The 26,005-nt window shown below is 40.9% G+C and overlaps 2 protein-coding genes across 2 annotated transcripts; both read left to right on the forward strand.

Moving 5' to 3' along the window:
• Positions 1-153: 153 nt before the first annotated feature.
• On the forward strand, positions 154-10,828 carry si:ch73-40a2.1 (tyrosine-protein kinase receptor TYRO3). The gene is made up of 15 exons (XM_058623797.1): positions 154-670; positions 981-1,042; positions 2,037-2,655; positions 3,061-3,222; positions 4,107-4,439; positions 5,511-5,703; positions 6,165-6,256; positions 6,504-6,617; positions 6,737-6,817; positions 6,906-6,998; positions 7,320-7,441; positions 8,241-8,350; positions 8,856-9,015; positions 9,094-9,230; positions 9,571-10,828. Exons 1-15 carry the CDS (start codon positions 586-588, stop codon positions 9,905-9,907), a joined length of 2,700 nt encoding a protein of 899 aa, XP_058479780.1. The 5' UTR covers positions 154-585; the 3' UTR covers positions 9,908-10,828.
• A 1,306-nt stretch (positions 10,829-12,134) lies between these two features.
• rab1ba (zRAB1B, member RAS oncogene family a) lies at positions 12,135-24,138 on the forward strand. The gene is made up of 6 exons (XM_058624410.1): positions 12,135-12,466; positions 17,544-17,616; positions 17,732-17,827; positions 19,718-19,813; positions 20,556-20,687; positions 21,418-24,138. The coding sequence occupies exons 1-6, from the start codon at positions 12,453-12,455 to the stop codon at positions 21,610-21,612; spliced, it is 606 nt and encodes a 201-aa protein (XP_058480393.1). The 5' UTR covers positions 12,135-12,452; the 3' UTR covers positions 21,613-24,138.
• Positions 24,139-26,005: the final 1,867 nt, after the last annotated feature.

The following is a 26,005-nucleotide window of genomic DNA, read 5'->3' on the forward strand; positions in this document are numbered from 1 at the left end:
ATTTTAGTCTCAGCTACTGTAAGATAGTCTTACCCATTCATTTCACATGGAGGTCATTTTTGACCTGTAACACCAAATGTGTGACAAAATTGAATAAACAAAAGTTCTGAAGTCATTTGAAGACGGTTTAACTACAAGCAGCTATTGGATCCGTCCAGAAAACATAATTTGCAGGCAAGAGGTCAGAAGGTGGTTGGTGTGGAAAAAGATGCACCTATTTCTTCTTTTTTTTGTAAGGCCGCGGGGTCAAATCCGGCCCGCGACGTCCTCACACAGGTCAACTCTTGCTCAGTCCCAACAATTGTGATGACAGAATTTGACCTAAAAATGAGAAGAAGAAACATTTATAAGTAGGTCCCAAATTTTATTTTGAAATATTAGGGCCAGACATCCATGAGGCATGTAAATCCCGCAGTTTGAGCCCAAACGTCTCTGTGTGGACGCCGTTGAGGAGAAGTTCTTGTGTCAGCGGTTCCCGTGCGTCACTGCTGTGAGTAGTCGAATGTGAAAAAAAAAAACAGACAGGGACACTTGAGGGTTAAGTGACAGGTCAGAGAAGCGAGGATTAGAAGGCAAGAGTGAGACATGTCTGTGTGTAACGGCCGCGTTTTATTGTGGACACTGTGGATGTGGACGTGGGACATTCGCTGTGATGCTCGAGTTGAAGAGGGTGAGTTTTTACAAAAATCTACACACGTCAGTGAAGTTAATGAAAGTTGTGTCAGGACGAACCATGCAATAGTTCTATCTGTACTGTACTACACTGTAATGGTGAATAGGAATCTGTTTAACAGTCATTTTTAGAATAAAAAAAGTAGTTTCAAAGAGTAGTTTCCAGCTATATAATACTGTAAACAGTGTTAAAGGAGATTAGTTTATCAGTTAGCTGAAACTATTTTGTCATGCACTTACACAGGCGTGGAGATTGGTTTTAGGATTAACAGTGTCCACTTTCTCTTTCTCTTTTCCCCGCTACTCAGTGGAGATTTTCCGTTTTGACCGACAGTCTACCGTGAAGTGGACGTTTGACCCACGTTTAGAGGTAACTTTGGCTTACTGAGTGACATGTTATTATTTAGTAGATAAGTCTCATAACATTGTTTTGGTTGATTTCTATCCATCTATCTATCTATCTATCTATCTATCTATCTATCTATCTATCTATGTATGTCTTCCCAGCTAGACAATATTTTTTAATCTAGATATCTAAGTTTTTTTTCTTAATGTTTTGATTTCTATCTGTCTGTCTGTCACTGAGTCGTGCAGGGGTGGCAAGCAGGATTCAGTGATGTATCATTCACCCGTCCGTAGTAGCCTAAAGCGTATTTGTGTGTGATCCACTGCTTTTTCTTTTGTAATTCATTTAATTTAAAACGTTTTTACAGCGTTTAACTTTTCATTTAAAAAAAAAAAAATTGATCGCGACACAAAGTTGCACCATACTAATGTGATATAAGCCTCTACTCAATAACACACTGAACACACACACCAACAATGTAGAGTGCACACAACATAGCAAATGAGAAAAAATTGTTCTCAACAATTGAAAATAAAATAAATAAAAATAAATAACCCCATAACTTACTGTTACAAATTGTGCAAAAATGATGTGCTGTAGCTAAACTCAAACAATAGCTTCTTTAAATAAAACGACCTGCCTCTTTTGACATTTTAGCCTCTTTTAGTTATATCAATGGGTTAAATAAAATAATAACAACAAATAAACTAACTGAAAAAGAAATGTTCATATATGTGTATGTTCAGATACTGTATGTATGTGATACTAGCTAGCTAGGTAGCTAGCTAGACAATATAGCTAGCTATTTTTAATCTAGATATCTGTTTTTTTCTTAATGTTTTGATTTCTATCTATCTATCTATCTATCTATCTATCTATCTATCTAACGATGTCTGTCTTGCTAGCTAGCTATTTTTGACCTAGATATCTAAGTTATTTATTTATAAAAAATATATGTACCATTATTATTATTATCATGTGACTTTCCACTAATTGTGCTTATTTGTTGTCACTGCAGTGGAATGAGGTGAATCTGAGACTTGACGCAGAGGGTACGGTGCCCGTGCTCCAGGCTTGTCGACAAACAGTGACGAGAACGGCTCTGAGTCCGTGGATTGAGCGCAAAGACGCTCACAATATACTGTTGGATATCACCTTTGCCCAAGAGGAAGAGCCCTCCGGTCCGCAGAGCCCTCTGGGAATTCATCTTTTTGACAGAGACACCCCGCTCACAAGGTTTCAGAGTAGCTGGACACCTCTGGAGTTCCACAACTCGGAGCCATTTGCTGCCACAGTCCCTCAGCACCAATTATCCAGATATTTCAAGCAGCGCCAGGGTCTGAGCCTGGGCTCAGTCACACACAAAGGCTTACAGCTCGGCTTCTCCTACTCAGGCACTTGTGTGTTCATATCTTCCATGAGACTGTACTACAGGAGGTGTCCTGACACTGTGGCCCACCTGGCCTCGTTTGGAAGCTCAGCAGCCGGCTCTGGCCTGCTGACCGGTTCCTGTGTGGTTGGGGCTGTGGAGGTATCTCCGCCGGTTAGTGAGTGTACCCTGGAGGGAGCGTGGAAGCCAGTGGACGGGGGATGTTCCTGTGAACCTGGGCATCAAGTCAGGGGCGACACCTGTCAAGGTATGGAGAGTGCAGAAAGGCCCTCGTTCCGACCAGGTTGGGAACCCGGGTCTTCTTGCTGCAAAGATGAATCTAAACGAATGAAATTGTTATTCACACCTTTGGAATTCTCAGTCTAAAATAACTATATTATGTTCATCCAATGGGAAATAAGTCCCATACATACTGTACGTACACTCACCCACTCATCTACAACCCAACACATCCATCTCTAATGCTCATGTCTTCATGCAGACAGTGGAGTTCCAGGAACGCGTCTTTTCCTCGTGCTTCGCGACTCATGCCTTTCACATCCTCTTTTCCATGATCCGATCCTTTTCTCTCTCTGTGTATTTCTGCCACAGCTGAGAAACAGTATCACTGCGAGTCAATGATTTTTTCTTTTTCCTTTTTCTATTCCACCAGCGTGCGGGATGGGCTACTTCAAACCAGCAACAGCCAATGACAGTGCAGGATGCCAGGTTTGCCCAGCCAACACCAGGACACACAGAGAAGGATCAGAAAGGTGTGAATGCGTGCCAGGATTCAGCCGCCTGCCGACTGAACCTGCTGACGTCGGCTGTACCAGTAAGACACTGATTATTTACTGGGAAACAACATGTTTGTCATAATGGAAACCTAACTGACATTAAAGCAGTGGTAGTAATTCCATAATAACTGATCACAGTGCAGTTCAGAGAGAAAGGGTGCCTCCTGCTGGCTGTTCTGCATCCTTTCAGTGCAAAGGACCCAATTTGAAATCCAACTACAAACTGCCCAAGGGGACTGTGGGAATTCATGGGAATGTTTGTATCCTGCCTACCCCAGCTTTAAAGCCCCATATGGATTTAGAAATACAACCCCTCTAATGGTAGTTTCACAAAATACTTTTTTCTTTTGTTAATTGTCTTATTTTTTTTCCACATGAGGTTTCACTCACAGGACCACATATAAAGACAAAACAACCATTCACACTCACACTCACATCTATGGTCAATCTAGAGTGTCCAATTTACCTAATCCCCAAATCTGCATGTTTTTGGACTGTGGGAGAAAATCTGAGGTTATTTAGTGGAATCCCCTAAATTACAAGGGTATGTATGTTTACCTTTAATGTAAAGGAAGCTTTGGCTTTATCAGTGTCCATTTCAGTTGTCGTATACTGTATATCATACAGTTTTATGCATCTATTGTAAACATAGGCTGTGTATGGAAAACAGATGTAGACTTCTGGTTGCATGATTCGACGAAAGCAACCAATGTAATGTAATGTAACCTGCTACTTCCATCCCACTTTTTTGTCCTCTTCTTTTAAAACCAGAAGACTATGTCCATCTGTATATGCAGTCTACGATTTTTAAACTAAATACAATACTTTGTTGTCAACTTTCTACCTGTATACTTGCGTGTTTTGACTGATTTGAGTTTTGCTAAAAAGCCAGTTTTTTGTTTCCCCATCATGTTCTCTGCAGAGCCACCCTCTGCCCCTGTGAATCTGACGGCGCAGCATCACAACGACTCCGCGCTGATCATGTTGTGGGAGCCTCCTCTTGACTGGGGAGGCAGACAGGAACTGACATATCACGTTAAGTGTGAGGAGGCAGCAGAGACTGGCAGTCGGTGGCAGTTGTGTGGGGACCGCGTTGATTTCCTGCCAGATTCATCAGAGCTGACCAGCACATCGGTCAGCATCATAGGAGTAAACCCACACCATGACTACAGACTGTCTGTGCAAGCTTGGAATGATATATCCAGCCTGCAGGGGGCGCAGCAAGCATCTACTGCCACTTTAACCATTCATAAATGTAGGTACAATTTAGCTACTGCGGTCTTTCTTGATAATAATAATAATAATGTAGGCTAATAAACTGCCTTTCAGGGTATTCAAGGCTACATTATGGAGTTGGTTTAAAAATTAACCAAGGACAGAAAATAATTATATGCAGATTAGGTTATTAAAAGTGTTTGGAGCAGCCAACTACAGGAAGAGGACGATCACAACGAGGAGTTAATTTGATGACATCCAGATTTTTATTTTATGTTTATAGTAGACAAGAACTCACGGGGAGATTTGAATACAATGTTTGGCGATGAGATAAAGCTGTGTGTCTTCGGCATAGCGGTGAACATGTTAGAATTAGTCATTTTATTACGCACAAGCTGGGTGCAGGAGCAGTGGGCAACACTTGTCTGCACCCGGGGGAGCAACTGGGCATTTGGTGTCTTGAACCAACGACCTTCCGGTTATGAGCCCAATTCCTCTTCCTCTTATTATAGAATAGAAACGGTGTGGGCAGATTAATTGACCAAGCACTGTAGATGCTGAAAAGGAGAGGGGTCCAAGCACAGAGCCTTGGGGTTCACCTTGGTTCACTGGGGATTGGATGGAGCTATGGCCTCCATAGGTTTTTTTTTGAAGAGCTATGAGTGGAGCCAAAGTATTTTTGATCAGTGGTTGAGAGAGAAGATGTGGAAGATTTAGATGGAGGATAAGAATTTTTATTTTGGCAAAATCAGCGGCTATGAAGAGGTCATTGGTGATTTTGATTAGAGCAAAAACCATGCTATGGTGAGTTCTGAAGCCAGACTAGAAGAGAGGTTCATGGTTGAACATACCCATACTTGTGCACATGTGCCAGCCAAACAAATCATGTTATGCAAATACTCCAGCACAGGCATTAGTCAATCAAATCAGGATTACGTGTTTTTGCTCAAACAGTACAAGAAGAAAGAGTTTGGTAGTTCACTTTGGGTTTATAATTACACGTTATCTTTTCATCTATTCTTTATTTAAAATATGAATAAACGCTGCTTTGACACTTTGAGACCATCACTAGTACAAGCATTTTTAAAGTGAATATTTTTGTTTCTTACAGGGAAACGTCCCATCGTGGTGATCACTGTGGGTCCAGGATTAAACATCTCAGAGGAGAAACTATCACCAGCTCGTGTGCACGACAAACGCCCCTTCCTTTGGCTGACAGTCGGTGTTTTATTGGGTAGCATTCTGCTCATGGTTGTAATCTCCATTGCGGTGTGTGCCCGGCGCCAAAAGCACACCAGACTGCGGTAAAAGCATCTTCAACCTCTGCTTCTTTGACCTATAATGGTTCAAATCTATGTTACGTCAGTGTGATTCATCACATTTGCATTTGTTGAAAGTTGGTTCCTGGACAAACTCCTCTGAAGGTGCATTTGTGCTTGTAAGTCATCCTATTCAGCTGCATGTTTCCTCCTGTAGTAACACTGTGAGAGTATCACCACAAACTGGACCCACTGGTTTGTTATTTATTTCAACACACACTCCTGAGTACACATGGTAGGAGGGCGGAGGAAATATGTTCGGAGAAAGGAATGAAAAAACAGTTGCATTCTTTGAAAAGAACACCTCATTAATCCCAGGAATAACCAAGATGCAATTTCACAACTCAGTTCATTTCAGTGTGGATTTATGGCAAATTCAACACATAAATACCTGCTTCTTCTGTTTTACTTTTAGTAATAAAATGAAAATTGTCATTGTGTCACAGCTCAGACGAAGACCTAGAGCTTGTGCCAGTGACTGCTGAACATTCCTACCGACGTCCACAGGTGGAGGAGGCCACAGCTCAGCAGACTGATGGTAAGGGTCAATATTTCATTTTCATTCATACCTGACCTTCAAAAGACACCAGCTCGATCATTGACTCAGCCAAGAATGTATTTATATAGCACTTTTCAACAAATCACATGCCATTCAACGTACTCTGAGATAACTGGCCTTGGATGAAATATTGCCAGTGAAGCCTGAGTTTAATGACACTGCGTGGGTTATTCCTCATGTAGTTATGTCTGGAAAGTGAATCCGTTGCTTTACTTCTACGTTTCAGGGGTGGAGGAGGCGGCCCACGTGTTGGAGGGGCTTGGTGGAAGCCTGTTGGCCAATCTGAAGGAGGTTCTGGTGGATAGAAACAAGCTGACCCTGGGGAAGGAGCTCGGCAAAGGTTGGTGTCTGATTTCTTCTCAGTCATTCTGGCTTTTGGCTTCATGACACACGTGTTCAGATTTGCCCTCACATTTTTCTTGTGATAAATGGGCTGAGTCTTCTTACCTTCTTCTACAGGACAGTTTGGTTTAGTCTATGAAGGCCTTTATACTCCACAGGAAGGTGAAGACATGAAGGTCGCCGTGAAGACCATGAAAGGTTTGCACGCGCACAACAGCCCGCACTTGTTATCCACATACTCCACCGTCCTTGTCTTACTGTGGTCAAATGTCTCTGCCGTGCTTAGTTGGCATCCACTGCCAGGGGGACCTGCATGAGGTCCTGAGAGAGGCCGAGATCATGAGGAACTTTCATCACGAAAATGTGCTCAGACTAATCGGTAAGCTACTGTTTATTGTCTCTTTACTAATGAAGAACAAAGAAACCGACCCTTTTTTGATCAGTTTGATTCGTTGTCACATATTTTGCAGCACTAAAAAACGTTCGTTTTTGCAGTTACACATGTTAACCACTGGATGGCACAGTGTACAGCATTTCATCGTTTTAAAAAGGTAGTGGCGTGAAAATTGAAATAAGGGAGCGTTGGAGATACACTGGATGATTTTTTTTCGTGTGCCTAGGTGCTGCCACCTACAGTTATCTTTGTGAACTACATTAGCTGGGACCACATGAAAGACATATACTATATTTTGTTACACAGGAGTGACTTTACAAAGAGAGGAGGACTGCCCCCTGCTGGTTCCTCTGGTCTTGCTACCCTACATGAAACACGGGGACCTGCGCCGCTTCCTCGTCGCGACGCGCTACGGTGACATTCCTATGGTGAGACACAGTCACTGCATGCATGTATACAGTGCAGATATATATATATACATATATGTATATATTTATACATATATATGTGTATGTATAATCCAGTTTATTATAACTATTATCACCTTGTTGTTGTGCTTTTAGTGTTGGTTATTCTCTCAAATAACCGTGCAAACATGGAAAAAAAAAATTTATTTGAGGTAGTACAATGCCTCTAGACATTATTTTTGATATATAAAGTCACTGTTTTGAAACATAATTATGAGAAATAACATCGGGGGATTTTTCAGTCAAAGGCAGACCATGTCTAATTTCTCAATTACAATAATATTTATGATATGTCATTGTTTTGAAATAGTTTTAAGTTTAAAACCATGATCATATTATAGATGTTAAGTCATTATTTATATTAAATGTCATTATTGTAAGATATAGTCATTATTTTTGATATATTAAGTCATTATTTTGAGCTTGAAATGTCATTATTTTGAGTTATGAAGTCATTTTTAGTATTATGGCTCAGTACTATGACATATTAAGTCATTTTTTTGTGACAACCACTTATTTTGAGATTTATGTAATTTTTCTGAAGTCATTTTAAAGACTTGAAGATCGTAGAAATGTGCGAACTCACCCCAGAACGTGCAGTTTAATGTTTACAGGAATTTAAAGGATGATAATAATGTCATCAAACTTGAGGACACTTTATAAGATGCTCTCGCACACTTCATCACTTCATTACACACTTTTGTGCTCACCATCTTTAAATGAGTGACTCACACACACATGTCTCTGACCTCTCCTGCAGTTTGTGCCTCATCAGAGTCTCCTGCGCTTCATGATCGACATCGCAGCAGGGATGAACTATCTGAGCTCTCAGGGCTTCCTGCACAGAGACCTGGCTGCACGCAACTGCATGTGAGTCCACCAGAGGGAGACACTGAGAGGGCGACAGCACAGACAGAGGAGGGGGGAGAAGAGGGGGGGGGGGTCATGAAATCAAGGCGTCCTTGTTCACATGTGACTGTGTCTCTGTCCTCGGCTATTGGTATTCACCCATGACTTTTATTTTGCAAGGAAGCTGCATGTGTGTGTGTGTGTGTGTGTGTAAGGATGGACGTATATATATATATATATATATATATATGGGGGAGGGTTGGATGGATCGATGGATGAATATATTAAGAATATAGATAGGGGTGTATGGATGGAAGAATGAATTGTTGGATGAATATATATAAATTTTTTATATATATATACATATATGCATATATATGGGGTGTGTGAATGGGTAAATATATATATACGAATATATATATATATATAGATGGGGGGGTGTATGAATGTATATGCACACACATATAGATATACAGATGGATGGACAGTTCCTTGTTTCCTCTGATCCCATGTCTTGAATCCACAGGTTGGGTGACGACCTCAGAGTGTACGTGGCCGACTTTGGCTTGTCAAAGAAAATCTACAGCAGTAATTACTATCGCCAGAAAGTGACCGTTCGTGTTCCAGTGAAGTGGATGTCGATGGAGAGTCTGTCTGAGTCTGTGTACACGACCAAGAGTGACGTGGTGAGTTCTGTCGCACAGCAATAAACGATGTGTTCATTGTCTGCCTTGAGAGTAAATATAAATACCTGGTCCTCTCAGTGGTCGTTCGGGGTCACCATGTGGGAGATCGTGTCCCGGGGCAGGACTCCTTATCCTGGAGTCAGCAACCACGAGCTGCTGGACGTGCTGCTGTCTGGACACAGGCTAAAACCTCCTAAGGAGTGTGACCACAAACTGTGAGCTTCTTTAATCTTATGTTAGTGGGCGGAGCCACAAAATCAGTCCGTCTCTTCTTTATGTCTCGTACAAATGACATCCTGCATAGTCATAGTGTCCTTTCACCTCCTGTCAAGTGGCTAAAACATGTTTTTATGACTTGTTGTAATCGTTGGCAGCCATGTTTTCCTTCAGAGCAACACTAGTTCCTAATAAAGGATTCAGGATCTGCACAGGACAACAATACAACACAGAGTGACAGACAGACAGGGCATATGGGGAAACAGGGGTTATTCCTTTATAGTTACACTATGTACACATCCTAACTCTATCTCCTGCCTCATCTCACACCAAACACAGTTATGAAGCCATGACGAGCTGCTGGGAAAAGGAGCCCGACCGGAGGCCTGGCTTCGCAGAACTGGGCGAGACACTGAAAGGTCTTCTGTCTGAGCTGCCGGTCCTGGAGGCCAGCCAGGAGGCCAGCTACATCAACCAGGGCCTGGAGGCGGCTGCTGCTGCTGCTGCTGCTGCTGTCGTCTATCTGGAGCCACAGGCAGACTCTGGAGGAAGATGTGAAAATGTCTACCTGCCTTCACCTGTGGCTGCTGTAGCAGCCAGAGATGACGGTGCGGAGGAAGAGGACGGATACTTGCGACATACTCACTCAATCACTGAAGAAAAAGATGAACTGTGATATATATACTTTCTTGCTGCTGGATGGCCTTTTCTGCCTGGAAACTGAAGTTTCTCCCTGCACCAAACTCCATAGAGAAAATCCGTGATTTTAGCTGGCGGAGACACTAGCACTGCTGGTCTGCTGCTGCCTCATTTGGCAGGTTTGTGTCACTTAGGTAAATCCAATTGAAGAATTTCAAACACAGAAGTCACAAAGTACCACATTTGAACTGACTAATGAAAGCGGCAGTGGATTAGCAACTCCTTTGTGCAGTCATGTAAAATCGCTGATTTTCTCTATAGACTTTGGTGTAGGGAGTGAGCAATTTGAACATTTTTGGACTAATGTTCATTTATTTACTAATCTACTTTGATTTCAAACCCTGCCTTTCTTTCTTGAGGTTATTTGTTAATTTTTATAGATAATAAAATCATATTATATTTTATCATGTATATATTTCAAAATGTTTTCAGACCAAATTCCAGAATTCTTGCTGTTATATTGACCAATGAAAAATACCGTGCGAGACACATTTTTGCAGTGTTATGTCAGCCATTGTTTTCCTGTCTCTTTCCTGGCTTTGTTTGTGGACGATTAGTCAGAAAATTGTAATTGTGATATTGATTATAGGCATTTATGATTTAAATATTTGTTAAACTGCCAGTAAGTGGTTGCCTTTTTTACATGTTGGTTTGTTTCTGTTTTTTCAATCTTAATATGACATGGAACTGCAGTTGGTTCATGACCATTGCTAATGTAAACGCTTAAACTAATGCCGTCTTCACAGATCCTTCATTCACAAAAATGTCTTTAGAACCCAAACTACCCAAACAGAAGTAAGTGTGTATTAATGTTTTATATTTTCTATTTTTATATGTATAAATTATATTTTATGTATTCATTATTTTTACATTTCATAATAAACTACAAATACCAGTATTGCAGTGCTTTTCATTTTATTGGAAGATGCGTTCAATGTCCACTGTCGTGCTCGTTTTTTCCCATCACTTATGTGACATTTGAGGTTTCAGAGCGTGTCACGTTGTCAATAAAACTACAAAATGAGATTTCATGCACAAAAAGATTACAAAAGTAAATTTTCTATTATCTCATTCTCAAAATTAAGCCAAGAACAACATGAATTCAGCCCGGTGATATGTCGGAGTGTCGTTTCTCCGTCGAAATGTGTTCGTCCCTAAACGCACCGTGTGGCGCAACCGGAAATCGAATTGTGAAATCGCTTAACCGACATTTAAGTCGAGCACTTGTGATTAAAGTCAGTGCGACTTCAGCTAAAAATCAAGACGTACATTCGGTTTTACTCTCACGATCATAAAGTTACGTGGTTTACGTTTTCACAAGAGGGGGATCCGGTTTATGCTACGTGTTGACGTTTAGTCTGAACCTTTTTTGTATAACTTTATTGAAAAGAATTAAGATGAACAAACGCTAAAATACAACACGAGAAGGAAAAATGTAGGATGGTACTTTTTTTAAAAAAGGAAATCACCTTGAAACCCGATGAAACTGGGGGACTTTATTGATCTCACACTGGGGAAAATCGACACGTTGCAGTGTAAAGTTCAGATAAAGGAAGAAGAAAATAAGAAAACAATGTATAGTACATAGGCACCACAGTAAGGTATAGAACAGGGATATCAAATGTATTTCGGCCACATGTATACGCAAATAAATAATGCAGATACATTTGTGTTGGCACATATTAAACACACATTCTTATACATTAAATAGCAGCATTCTGCACATAAAGAAATACACCAACAAGTCGTAGGCTGAAGCTCAAGCTTATTTGACCTACCCTAAGTACTTTTTTCTTAAAACAAGAAAAACACTCATCTCCAGACAATGTTAAGTTTGAAAAATGAAGTACTTAATTAAAACCCATAACTGATTATATATTAACTGAATATAATAATTCCATTTGGCAATTGAAATTAAAACACAATGTGATATTTAATATATATAATAAATGTAACCTAATATATTATAAGGGGGGGTTATAAAAAAGTAGATACTTTTGGGAGAATATCATTCTTTTGAGAACTTAACACTTTTATATGACATTTACCATACACAATCAATATGTTTACGTCTTCATTTAAAGCGCTGCCTTTCATGTTCGAAGTACACAGCGAGATTCATACGTGTAATATTGACATTTAGCGTAAATGTCCACGATAAATCGCTTTTCCTGAACGTGCCTCTGTAGTGCCACGTCACCCCACGTCACTACCGCACCTGCGCGGCCATCTTGAGCCCCTCGTAAGCAACGGCCACAGAGAAGCAGAGAAAAAAGGCACTGAAATACACCAAGCTAACCGGACCAAGCTGGGATATGTTCGCTGGAAATCGAGGATTTATGAAACTGTAAAGGTCGAATACAGAGGAACGAGCAGGAAACGGCAACACCGACGGTTCAACAGTCATCTTAAGTGCCTCGGATACCCGGACATTCAAGTATTTTCTCGTTTTTTTGCCGGAGTAGGAAGGAAGAGTCGAGTCACCGACAGTCAGAAAAAAAACACACAACCGGAGTGAAACCATGAATCCCGAATAGTGAGTTTTTTTTCTACATCCAAACGCTTCGTTGCGACGCCATTTCCGATGTGTTGTGGAAGCATATTTAAAATGTTTGCGGTTAATGGCGTAACCCTGTCCAAACAGTGTTAGCTTAATTGCTCTGTCGTTATTGGCAAACATTAGCTAGCTAGCTGGCCGTGAAACAGGGCGCGGACAGCTTCTTCTTTAATGTGTCACTCGCGGACGTGTTTTCACGAGACGTCAGCTGATTGCTCGCTCGTGCCTCGGTGTGTCGGCGCTGACAAGCGACCTTTTCACGGCATCGACGAACGAACGAACAAACGAACGATCCACCGTATATGTGTGTGTGTAACCGGAAAAAGCGTCCACGACACCGTTTTAACTCTCAAATAACGAAATGGGAACGTTTAGCTTTGCTCGAACAATAAGAGAACACGAAGTAGTCGAGTGACATATGTGAGATGGTTGACCTATAACCTCGATATACAGGCCAGCCTGTTGTTTTTAAATATCGAATTTATCGCGTATCATTATTTAAAAAAATCCACTAATATTAAGGTGATCGTGTGCAAAGTCTATAATGGAGATAATATGAATCACATGTAAATATTTCATGTGATTTACTTGAAAATGTTGTTCATCTGGCCTACATGAAGTCCTAGTGTTTTATTTTGTGCCACAAGGGGGAGCCTTACTGTCGGTTGTCTTGCCAAAGCTCCGCCCCTCAAAACATGCGTGTTTTTTGTTGTTTGTTTTGTCGAACATCAAATTTGCACACCTTTTTATGCTAATATTAAGTAACTTAAGTAAATTTGTTACTCTATCTGTAAATGTTCGGAAAATGCTAAACACCAGCTGTTCGCTTGTGTCTTGGTGTGTTGGCTCTGACAAGCGACCCTTTCACTGCGTTGTCGAACAAATGATCTAGCATGTGTGTGTGGACCCAGGAAAATCGCCCACATTGAGCGTCAACACAGTTTTAACTCCAAATATCAAAATGGGAACGTTTAGGTTTGCTCGAACAATAAGAGAACATAAAGTGACGTATGTGAGATGGTTGACCTTTAACCTTGATATACAGGCAAGCCTGTTGTTTTTACAGTCACACATTCTCGATTTTAATAAATCGACCCTTCCAGTCATTCTTGTCTGTTTTCTCCCCAAAGCTCTGTCCCCTGAAACATCTTAATTTGTGTGGGGGATTTGAACTAACATACAATTAATGCAGTGTTTTTCATAACATTGCTAAATCTGCACCTATTTATCTGTAAAATATCTTTAAAAATCGAACTAATGTGCTACTTATGTTTTTAGTTTATGAACTATATGAAGACAGACATAATGTATGTAGTTTTAGAGTTAAAAGCAGGTTTTTACAATTATTGAGATACTATTGTGATAATATTGTGATATTTTGGTCAGGATAGTTGTGAATTTTATTACTTTCTTATGCCTACATCAGACACAGTTTATCTACCAACATGTAGCGTGTTAGCTCCAACTTTACTCATGAACACAGAGTTGACTATTTGCATGATTTATAGATTAGCCAACACTAAGTGTGTACAGCTGTGGTTGGTGCCATGTTGAAATGTGGTCACTGGCCATTTTCGTGGAGGCATATTTTAAAAAACCGAAATATTTAAATTAGCTTCAGTGTAAACATCCGCTTCCATGTCTAGCTTAGCTTGTCTCCGTTGCAGAGCACGTTGGGGCTGAGGTCAGATGATACGGCAAGTTAGCAGATGTTTGACGGCTGAAGTTAAAGGACACCCACCCGTCTGTCACTGAATCCCTCTGTTGGTGGTGAAAAGCAGCAGCGAGTGTCCTGCTGTAACCGACCACTGAGGCCTTTTCTTCCGAATCCACATTTTAACCCTGTCTGACCAGCTTAGCTAACACCCCACTCCCTTGGCAGATAATCTTTGTTTACCTGTGTGTTTACACATGCTGTATGAACTTCTCTCTGCTTAAATAGGACTTATTACAGCCCTGCCTCTCTGCACTGTATCATCGTAGACATAGTGATTACACTGGATCTGAGGCGATTATCCACCGGGGTCCTGTACTGCTTTTTTATGAAGGTGTAACTAATAGATTTAGAAGTAATTTGCTAATCCTTTATAGACCAGTTTAGTAATTATTAAGCACACAGATTGGTCTTGGTTCTTCTCTAACGCATCATGTGATGAAGGATGTCTCTGGACTACAATATAATTAAGATCTTACATCTACAGCTTTTGTTGTTGGAAAGCCCCTTCCTAACTGAGTATTTTAGCAGTGCTGTTATGAATGGACTAGGGCTGCATCTAATGATTTTACTTTCATAATCCATTATTTTATGGATTCATTGATAAGTTGCCTTGCAAATTAGAAGTTTACGGTCATAGAAGGGGAGAGAAACAAAGGGATATTTACATTCAAGCAGCTGAAATTATAAAACTCAAGTTTATTTATTTAATAGAAAACCTCTCCAAATGGTCAAATAAGTTAGTGAGTAATATAGTAGTCGATTATTAACCTGTTAGCCAGTCAATGTTGCTAAGGATTTATGACCTATTTGCATTCATTAACCATACTCATTAGGGCTGTAACGATGAATTGATTACATTAATTGACAACTATTTTGAAAAGCGACTAACCCTTTTTAATAGTATAATCCAATCTTTCTGATTTTTCAACTGCCTCTTTCAACTGGATTATTTGCTCCGTATAACAAAGAAATCATTAATAATTGAATAGTTTACGAGACATTCGAGAGCATCACCGTTTCCAGGTTAGGTAAACACCGATCAGCATTTTCTGACATTTTACGGACTGAAACAAGTACTCAATTAATGGAGAACGTTGTTGACAGATTAATCAATTATGAAAATAATTGTCATTATTATTGAATAATAATTGATTCACATAGTCTCAGTATTTAGTTGTTGTTTCTGTACATGCTGTGGTTCCTCATCCACATGCCCGAAAACATAAAAGTTCTTGAAAAGCTAAACATTTGCGATTTCTAGTGAAGTTTTAATCTTTGTAATTGTCAATGTTTAATTTTACAACACAGTTACAGCCACTAAAGCTGCTCTCTGTATGACCTGTTGTCTGATCAGACCCTCAGTTTTTACACCACTGTAAGACATGTTGAAATGAGAACTGGGCTGATTGCAACACTGCCTCCTCCTCTGCTGCTGCTGCTTCCAGCATTAGTGACATAATGTCAGGTGATCGAGTGTCTGCTTGTGATACACGTCAAGTCTCAGTTTCCTTTGACACAAGAATAGCGGCGGAGCATTGGCTAATTCTCTGGAGCGGCCTGTGCCATGTATGACATTCCTTGTGAGGTTGTTTTCCTTTCAGTCAGTGGATCTTGTGGCGAGTGGGAGAGGTTTACTTCTGGGTCTTTGGGAAGAATCTGTACTAACAAGCAACAAAGTCTGACATGGCAAAATGTTAGATTTGATTGTGAAATCATTTCGCTTTATTTTACACAGTTAATATAATATAACATGTGCGAAAATTGTGGAAAATGTCTATCACTGTCTTACCCAAGTGAGGGTATAGGCGTCAGGTATAGGCTTGCTTAATAAGACAAAGGCCTGAAAGCCAGCTCTCATTCCAGGGCCAGATTAACCTGCTGGAGCTGCCTTAGGGCACAAATCAGCTGCTTACTCTCCCATTGTTTATTATACCAGACTTATATGAGGCACCAGAAACTGCTGCGTGGTAATTAGCATCACCGTAATTGCCTCCCGCTCTTGGGCATAGTCTATAATATGATATGTGATGTCACAGGGTCATAAGGTACAAGTGAAAGTGAAATAGTTTCCTCCCTTTTTAAAAAAAAAAAAAAATCCATTTTCATTTTGTCTCTCAGAAGGAGACAAAGCAGAAACGACTCCATAGATTTATTGAAAATGTTGATTATTATAGTTGCAACATTGATGTTTCTTTTGAATAAAACCCTAAATGAGCATGATACTGTCTAACCAGTGCTGCTCTCTGTCGACCATGTGCTCTGTATCACATGCTTATCCACTTAACTGTGCAACACATACACGTCAGTGAAGTAACTTATGTAAATCTGTTTAACAGTTTTCCCCATCCTCAAAATGATGATGGTTCAAACCAAAGCTAATACTTTTTAAGCATTTCTTTGTTATATGAAGCAGGAAAACCAAAAAAAATCACATTTATTTTAATTATTAAACAAAATATATATTTAATATCTTTGTTTTTGTAATACTTTCTTACTATTTAATATTTTTTTTTTAAAAAGTCTGCTGATGTGATGCCACAAATTTCCCCCGCTAATGTCACCTTATCTTTTTGACCCTCATGCAATGTCACAAAAACAGGCATATCTGTTGTTCTCTGAAGTGTTTAAACACGGCCGAGCTAACCGCTAAGTCCAGACAACCTGTAATTAATGAATACATTTAATTTGCGTTGTCTCAAACCAGTTGACAAACACTAAACCTGAGGCTTTGGAGTCTCTTAAAGGTGAACTGGACAACGTTTTGAAGTAAACTTGCCATTGTGGTGTTAAAAGGGGTCACTATTAGTATTTATATTAGTTCTCTGTGAGCTTTTCTCTCACTATGCGACAGTGAGACTCTTATACACTTGTGTTATTCTCTCTCCAGAACAATATAGAAAATATAGTTTACTTGGTATCTGCCATGTTTTTCGCACACAACATAAAAACAACATCTCCATCGGTGTCCCTACTGGCGCCTAACTACCCCTGCCCTCTTTAATTTGTTTTTATTCTTAACTAATCCCACAAAATACTTACTAAATACAGTACATTCTACAAATATTGGATATGTTTTGAAGCCACAGAGCAGCATTGTTGTCCATAACTATAGCAATCGCATGAGTGAGCCTCCCAAGTCCCGACTGCACTGCTCTTCCTTTGTTACCAGGTCACACACTGTTTATTTTGACTAAATCCCACACACACTAATTAGAATGCCATAGTTGACTGTGAAACATGTGTATTGTTTAGGTTTCAGCCTGGTTTGTGTCGAGAAGACTTGCAGTGAGTTTTTAAAATGTCTGCCCCCTTTTGACCTTTGCTGTTTTGTTTTCCCAGTGATTATCTGTTCAAGCTCCTCCTCATCGGAGACTCTGGAGTAGGGAAGTCGTGTCTTCTGCTGCGTTTCGCAGTGAGTAGTCGCACACTTTTCACACATGTTCCACTTGTTGCTCGCGGCTGATCCGTCCTCCGTGGTTTTAACTCGCCCTGATCCCGTTCCTTTTCCTCCCCCGCTCGTCTCACAGGATGACACCTACACGGAGAGCTACATCAGCACCATCGGCGTGGACTTCAAGATCCGCACCATTGAGCTGGACGGCAAAACCATCAAACTGCAGATTGTAAGTATATACGCCCATAAATACCGACTAAATTGTTGTTAATCTTCTAATTTGGACGCTGTGGTTTTGACAGATTTGTAGTTTTTGCATCCTGTCAAGTTCATGAAAAACATTCAAATTATGACGATTTGTTTTTTTGTTGGCCTCTGTCGTAAATGTCATGTCAGCACATGCAAAAATATGAAATTAAAAATACAAATATGCTATATGACCTAATAAACATAACCAAACCTGACCTCAATTAGGATTTCAGTCTCACAGGTCGGGCTGGTTTTTCACATGCTTCAATACATGCACATGCAAACTTCTCTTTGGCTCCGACACGACACATTCGGACCAATCAGTAATTGGATCCAGTTTAAGTTGAGGGAAAAATGCCTTCACTTCTCTCATTCTCTCATTCGACATTATTGTTTGTTAAGCTGCTGTTTTATTCACACATAAAAAAAAAAGCTCCCTGAACTCAGTCCACCTGTGGTTTCCTGTTGTTATTTTATCATCATCATCATCATCAACGCACCTGGTGTTCTTTTTTAATTTTTTATTTAATGTAATAAACCTGTGACCTGCAGCTCCTGACAACCTGTAATGTTTGGTGTTATATGGTTTTCCACGTGTTTAGAACTCTATTCACCGGCTTTGATATTTCACATACGTTATATAAAAAGTGTACACTCTCTCCTCCTTTTCTGCTCACTCTGACCTCTTACAAAAAGACCCAAAATATCCTTAAAAGAAATACAAACAGTAGTACAAACACTACTAAAGTCATGTCCCGAGGAACCCTTTTAGGAACGTTTGAACTTCAGGGACAAAGGTCTAAATGAAGTAATGGGGGTTTTCCTGTACCCTTCAAAAAGTTCCTACTAAATTCCAGATTAACTACTTTTTAAATTTCTAATCCTGCAGGAATTAGAAGTTGTTATGCAACATATATTTGATTTAACCTCAGAAATGACTCCATGTGATTCACTGGACCAGACATCAGAAAAAGTGACTCATAATTCCCATACTATTCAAAAGGAAAACCACCACATTTTACAAAAACGCTTCACTAAGCACAGTCTGCCGAAATATGGGCTGTTTATTTCAGCTTTACGAGAGCAGAATATTTATTATATTGCATATATCATTACTTCTTATTTCATCACGAATAAAACTAAAATTAAATATTCCCTTGCAAGAGACATGGCACAGTCACATTATTAGCAAATTTTCAACAAAATCAATATTAAGTGCAATCAGGCAAAGAAAAACAAACATCTATAGCTATATGCTTCTGCCTCTTTGAAAGAGCCTTCAATTTAATTTAATTTAATTTTGGATTGTTCCACTCAAAGGGAGCCATGTATTGCCGCAGTGTGGCTAAGTGAGGAATGTCTCAGCACAAATGTTTTCATCAGTTTAGGGGTTTAAAAACAGTGGTTCCCAGACCTTTTATGTCCAAGACCCCCACTCCAATCCGAACCCCTGTCCACGCACAGGCACCAAAACAGTAAAGTGAATAATTACAAACGTTTATGTGCAACATAAGCAGCAGTTGTAGATTTTAGTTGCTATTCTCAGTGTATATCGGCTTCGATAAAATCCAAAAAAATTGTTTGGTCAAAGAAGTTCAGTAAATTTAGTTGATACCAAGTTCTGATGATCCAAAGGAGTGAATAATTGGGATTTTCTATGCACAAATATAATTTTAATAACCTCAGAGCAGACAAAAATCCCCTCCATGATACCCCAGGTTGGGAACCATTGCTTTAAGACACTCTAGGTTATCATATTGGTACTGGACAGGAAAGCACAGTTTTCCACTGCACGTTACTGTAGAACACGGGGTTTGATTTCATGGTTCCCTGTGATGAACAGATGTCTAACCACTCCTCTCTCTTTCAGTGGGACACTGCAGGTCAGGAGAGGTTCCGCACCATCACCTCCAGTTACTACCGTGGAGCCCACGGCATCATAGTCGTATACGATGTGACGGATCAGGTGAGTTGCCCGTTGCGCAGCCAGACAAACAGACTTGTCGACCCCGTTGTCCTAGCGTTTAGCATGGCCATAGCATTCAAAGGCATGTGAAATGTGAGCAGCACCATAACAGCAAACATGTGAGACTCAGCAGATCAGCAACGCTGCGTCACATGTCCAGTGTGGCCGAGGCGTTGCGTCATTGGTCAGTCGGTCACGTGACAGTTGGGTCATTTGCTCTTTCAAAATAGATTGGATTGAATGGCTTGTTATTAGTCACCGTGGGGCACGACAGGCTGGGTTTGACAATTAGAGCAAACATTAAAAATACCTACAAACCTTGGGTTCTTTTAATAGAAGAGAGTCAACATGCGAGCTGAGCCTGACCACACAGTAGGTGACTTTAAAGCAAATGAGCTTCTTTTAACTTTGACTGATAAGTTACAGAGACAACAGTTTATATTGTTCACTATTGGTATTGTGTGGATACTGTTCAAAATCAGTGCATAGGATGTCAAAAAATCTCCCAGGTTATGAAGAGAGACGTGTACCACCATAGTCATGTGACCAATGTCAATGTTGGCTACGTATGTGGACTTATTTTATGATAGAATTAGAAAAAAAGGTAGAACACATTAGTGTAATTTAAAAAAAAAAAAAAAAAAAAAAAAACAGATATTCAAGGCTGTGATGACCAAATGTTCACATCTTGCTGTTTGTTGTGGTCGCCGCGCTCACGCCTGCCCTTGTTCCCACCACGCAGGAGTCCTATAACAACGTCAAGCAGTGGCTTCAGGAAATCGACCGTTACGCCAGCGAAAATGTCAACAAGCTCCTGGTGGGCAACAAGTGTGACCTGACCACCAAGAAAGTGGTGGACTACACAACAGCGAAGGTATGTGTGTTTGCGGGGGGGAAAATGTCAATGGAAAAGTATCAACGTGGCCAGACTTTTGAACATTTTAGACAATTTTCAAGCAGCAGAAATTGTGGACTGTGCAAACACTGTAAGAGTTTGGATGCATTTGAGTGCAACAACTGATCATGTGGTGTAACTCATTCATTCCCGAAGACTGAAGAAGGGTCATGAGATATTTTGTAAGAAATTAGCAGTTATTTTCTTTTGCTGGACCACGCTGTAACTACTTCAGACAGTCGGATGCTTCTAGGTCAGTGGTCTTAGTTTGGACAGTAAGGGGCCTTTTATGATGATATTTCACATAATTCCAAAATAAGTGTTTGTTATATGGAACGATAAATAGTTCACAATATAAACGCATTTATGATGCAAAATTAATCTATTAATGAAAAAAAAAACATACAGAATACCTCATAACCTTGTTATTACATGGCAGGCCGCATGTATTTGATTGGCAGGGCTGAGTTTGAGACCTCTGTTGTAGGCAGTATATTTTGATTTTTAACTCAAATTTCGCTTAAAGTGATGTTGAAACAAAATGTGAATGTTCTGTCACTTTAAGGACTAAACCAACACTTACATTTGAAAAGGGAGATTGCGGTTCGACAGTGATAAACGACTTCCGCTTGCATGTTTTGGTAGACGACACCACAGCCGTGTCATTGAAGTTCTTAAAACCCCATGTCCTCTCTCCTTCTCCTGGCAGGAGTTTGCCGACTCTTTGGCCATCCCCTTCCTGGAGACGAGTGCCAAGAACGCCACTAATGTAGAGCAGGCTTTCATGACCATGGCCGCAGAGATCAAGAAGCGCATGGGCCCCGGGGCCACCGCCGGCAGCGACAAACCCAACCTAAAAATCGAGAGCACTCCCGTCAGGCAGTCCGGAGGGGGCTGCTGTTAAAGGACCCCACCCTCCACCTCCACCATCTCCACACCTGACATCTACCATTCTTCTCCTTCTGTGTCACCCCCCCTCCCCACCTCCCACGACCACCATCACCACCTTCATCTCTGCCATTCCCACACCCCCACCATTCCACCATGACAACCCTGTAACCCACACCCAGCTCTCTGACCCCTCCTCTCTGCCCGGTCGGCTGAGGCAAACGGAGGACTTGGACTGTTGACGTGCGTTTAGATCAGAGGAGAGAATTGGAAGTTTGTGAGGGTTAATTTGGGCCTGTAACGCTCATCAAATCCCAGAGAGAAGAAGAAGAAGACGAGCGGTGAGTGAGTGAGGGAGCGACAAAACCAGACACTGAGGCAACTTCAACTTTCTGCCAGGAGAACAGACAGAAAACAGAGACGGTAGAAGATTGATATTGATTCAGAGTGGAGTGAAGGCAGAGGAAGATTTTCCAGATACCACACGCACATACATACATACTTACATACGTACACACACTCACACATGCGAGCACACACACACACACACACGCAAGGCATAGTGGGATGGGGTGAGGAAGCCTTTTGGTCAAACTCGTTTTCCCTCACTGTGTCTATTTTTGCAGATTTCACCTTAAAGACCGAATCATACTTTCCTCGTCCACGAGTCCGTAGAGGTCCACCTGATGTAAATGTCATCTGTCCACATCCGCGATAGTCATGCGTTTTAAAAAAAATAAGTAAATAAATAAATGAATGTGACTGCGCAGAGACGGTGCGTGTCGACAACGCGCACCGCCAGGTTGGACGTTTCTGTGGAATAGACTAGAATAGAGTAGAAGATCAGTTTATGCACGTGTGAAACTCCACATCACCGGGAACCGTCATTTTATTATGTATAGAACTGTTAGCATGTACGCTTAAACATGCGCGCGCCCGACTCTCCGCGGACTCGGAGCGCGGAAAGTACGCAGAGGCCTTTTATTCCTCCAGCTCCCCCTAGTGTCCATTCCCAGCCCCAGACTTTTTAGCTTATCAATCGACTTCTCAACCCCACACACACACACACACACAAACACAGCTCTGTACACAGCGTGACGTGCTCACTGCTAACAGTGACTCATCGTTTTTGCCATTTACAGTAAAAGTGATTTTTTGGACGACAGGACCCTCACGCGGAATCGAACCAGCTGTACAGACTTTAGCTGTAGCCTCGTGTACGAGAGAGTTCCCGCGTTCAGCTCGTTCCTCTGACTGATCCCACTATTCAGCAGGAACAGAACCGTCTTATTTCCCCCTTTAGCCTCCGAGTTTGTGACTAAGAATTCTTTCTATGAAGCAGATTTGTTTTCTTAGTAGTTTTTTTTTTTTTTCCTCTCAAACTGGAACCACAGCTACTCGCGTCTTTTTGTTGACACAGTATGCAATGACGCCGTCGCTACAATTTAAAAACAAAAAAAACCACGCTCTGTCCTCGAGTCGTAGAGCTGCGCCGCGTGGCCAAAATCTCAATTAAAAAAAAACCCGTTTAAAATCGGCCACTATCGCAATAACTAGATGGTTAAATATTGACTTTAGTCCTTAGTGAAAGTTGAAGGAGCCAATTTATGGTTTTAAAACTATTTATATACAGAATAAAAGTCACATGTCTGAGGTAAAAAAAACATTTAATAGCAGTTAATGTGTTGTGTCTCAAAGTGTCTGCACCCGTGCTTAAACTATCAGTATATTTTAGGGCTGCAATCAACATAATTGTAATGAGTCTGCTTTTCAAATTGTTTTGTCCATGAATGATCATCTCTTTGTTTCCTGGAGCAGAGAAACCAGAAAATATTTAAAACTGATTGATTGTCCGAAATCGTCTTATTATTGCAGCCTTAACACATATTGGACCTTTGTAATATTGATAGCCCTCCCACGCCATGATTGACAGATACCAATAAAAAAAAAAAAAGTGTGACTCGCCTTCAGGACTGAAACGGGACTTTTTTTTTTTAGACTTTTATTTTTTAAGCATAACGAGGCTTTTTAGTGCTTAATCGCTACAGGAAAAAACCACGGTTAAAATGATAAACGCATGATGAGACAAAAGATGTGATCGTACGCGAGACGGCGACAGTTTGACAGAAGTGTTGCAGGAGGTGGAAGAGGAGCGCTGTGGATGATCTTTATGTCGTCAAAGCTTTGCTTTTTCTTCCTCTCAGTTCGCTCTCGCAGGAGCGATAACGTCACGCGTAGAGAGAGAGAGAGAGAGAGAGAGAGAAAGAAAGAAATGTGACAAAGTCCTGTAACATTTAGCACAGTGACCTGCTGGAACGACACTAATATTTACAGTCAGAGGGCAGAGACCATTGAACACACATGACGTGTATTCACACAAGTGGTTATGTGTGTGTGTGTGTGTGTGTGAGTGTGTGAGAAGGGGGCGGGGCTCTGAGTTAGACATTCTGTCAAATGAAAACAATGGGGCAATATCCTGCATTGATCTTATAATAACTGTTTTATCATTGTTGTAATTTTTTTTTTTTTAAAGTCTTGTGTGTTTTTTTGTTTTGTTTTTTTTCTTCCCGACCGACACTCACTGGACGATGGAGACGGACTCGTGCTCACGCTCCAGGTGTCGTGTTTTTACGATGTGGGTTGACACGTGGCGCGCGTGGGCGTGTCTGTCGGATTAGAGGGTGGGAGGGGCTAACGGGTCGACGACAACTCGAGCTGCTCTTCCTTCCTTCCCCTGCAGATTGGGACCCGTTTGTCAAACATAGATCTCGTCAGGTGTGGACACGTGTGTCTCTTTATGTCCTCGATCAGTTCTGCTTCCTCATTAGTTTGCTCCACTTTGTGCCTCTTGTGTAGATTCTTTTTTTTTCTTTTTGTTACTTTACTTTTTTAATGATTTGAATTTTGATCATAATTAGGTCAACATTTTACACCTGCTCTGTTCTGCACACACTCACAGTTGAGTCAGAGAGCGCGTTTGCACACCGGGATAAAGCTGTTGCTTTTTAATGAAGTTTAAACCCCGCTTTCTGTCCCCCGCTCCTGCAGAAATCAACTCGGACCGACTTATTTCTCCCCCCCCCCGATGCTGTACAGTGGTCTCACAAACACTAATGCCTTTGAAATTCACCTTCGGTTGTTTAGATAAATAGATGTTATTTGTTGTGTCCATAGATCGTATAAAACCCAGATCCAGCCTTTTAACCAGGCTCTGATGAAACAAAACTCATATCTGTCATACTTAATCACGATTAACTCACGTTTCCACCACATTCTATGGAATAAGTTGGAAAAATAAGAATAGAATTAGAAGCTAATTTCCCCATAGACTATTGGAGTCGGCCTCACTTTTCAAACCAGAGAACTATGTCCATTTCTTCTATACTGTCTCCAATTGTGTCTCAACTCGAGGCTCCGCCTTCTTCAGAGGTAGCATTTTCATGGACGGTTGCATGTCCCAAAGATTGTTTTGCTTGGTGAGGCTTGAGTTAAGATACGTGGACACTGGGCGAGACTCCAAACAATCCAGTTCTTCTAAAGTCAGGCTTCTTCACTGAGTTCTTCACCATAAAGTCTTGGAGAAAACCAGTAAGTAAACCCCTGATGAGCGACTAAAAGTTCTGAAAACGATGCTACGTCACACTTTTGGCACCAAAATGAACCAAATGAAGAGCAGAAAAAAAAATTTTCACTTGATGACAACTAAATTTTTTCCTGCGACTCGAACGATCATCCTGGAACGTCTCTTCCAGAACTTTAACCGCTCGGCTCTCATTGCGCAACCAGGCTTTTAAGGACTGTGACGTAACAACTTGCTTAGAGTGAGTCGGAAACGTTATTTCTGCTAAAAGTAAACCAGTTGCGCAAATGACTTCTTCTAACTGAAAGGAGCGACTTGGGAACCGGGAGATGAAAGTTCTGGAGGTAGATGGTAAAGAAAGACGTTTAGGAAACCACCAGTAAATCCCACTGTACAGCTACAAATCATGACCGCCAACGGTTGCCATAGTAACGCAGGTATAAGGCTGTTAGTGTGTGTGTGTGTGTGTGTGTGGGGTATTCCAGGGAAACGGGAGGAATGTATGTGAGGAAAAAGCCTCCTGCTCTGCTTCTCTCCATGAAACCTGATCTGACGTACTCTTGCTTTTTACCCTGTTTCAAAAAAGAACTGGAAAACATGGTGGCGTTGTTGTTGTTATCATTACTATTATTATTATTATTATTATTATTATTATTATAGATGCTTTTAAGTAATAAATATACTGTTCTAGAGTGGAGTTTGGCTCTTGTTGTAATCTGTGGTTTGGTCGTTCACAGGAGGGAGATGCACTTTGGCTGTAGTTGTAGGTTCAGGGACTGACTGGTCTTGGGTTTTCCGCTGTGACCGGATATGAACTCCCAAGTCTCCT

The sequence above is a fragment of the Solea solea genome, chromosome 3 (assembly GCF_958295425.1).
Source record: "Solea solea chromosome 3, fSolSol10.1, whole genome shotgun sequence".
Taxonomy (NCBI): domain Eukaryota; kingdom Metazoa; phylum Chordata; class Actinopteri; order Pleuronectiformes; family Soleidae; genus Solea; species Solea solea.

Bases quoted from the DNA above. Each gene is read 5' to 3' on its own strand.
- si:ch73-40a2.1 (XM_058623797.1), top strand. From the start codon at position 586: ATGTCTGTGTGTAACGGCCGCGTTTTATTGTGGACACTGTGGATGTGG. The intron at 5,704-6,164 runs GTAAAAGCATCT...ATTGTGTCACAG, and splicing joins CAAAAGCACACCAGACTGCG to CTCAGACGAAGACCTAGAGC. The intron at 8,351-8,855 runs GTGAGTCCACCA...TTGAATCCACAG, and splicing joins CTGGCTGCACGCAACTGCAT to GTTGGGTGACGACCTCAGAG.
- rab1ba (XM_058624410.1), top strand. The intron at 17,617-17,731 runs GTGAGTAGTCGC...CTCGTCTCACAG, and splicing joins GTCTTCTGCTGCGTTTCGCA to GATGACACCTACACGGAGAG. The intron at 17,828-19,717 runs GTAAGTATATAC...TCTCTCTTTCAG, and splicing joins AAACCATCAAACTGCAGATT to TGGGACACTGCAGGTCAGGA.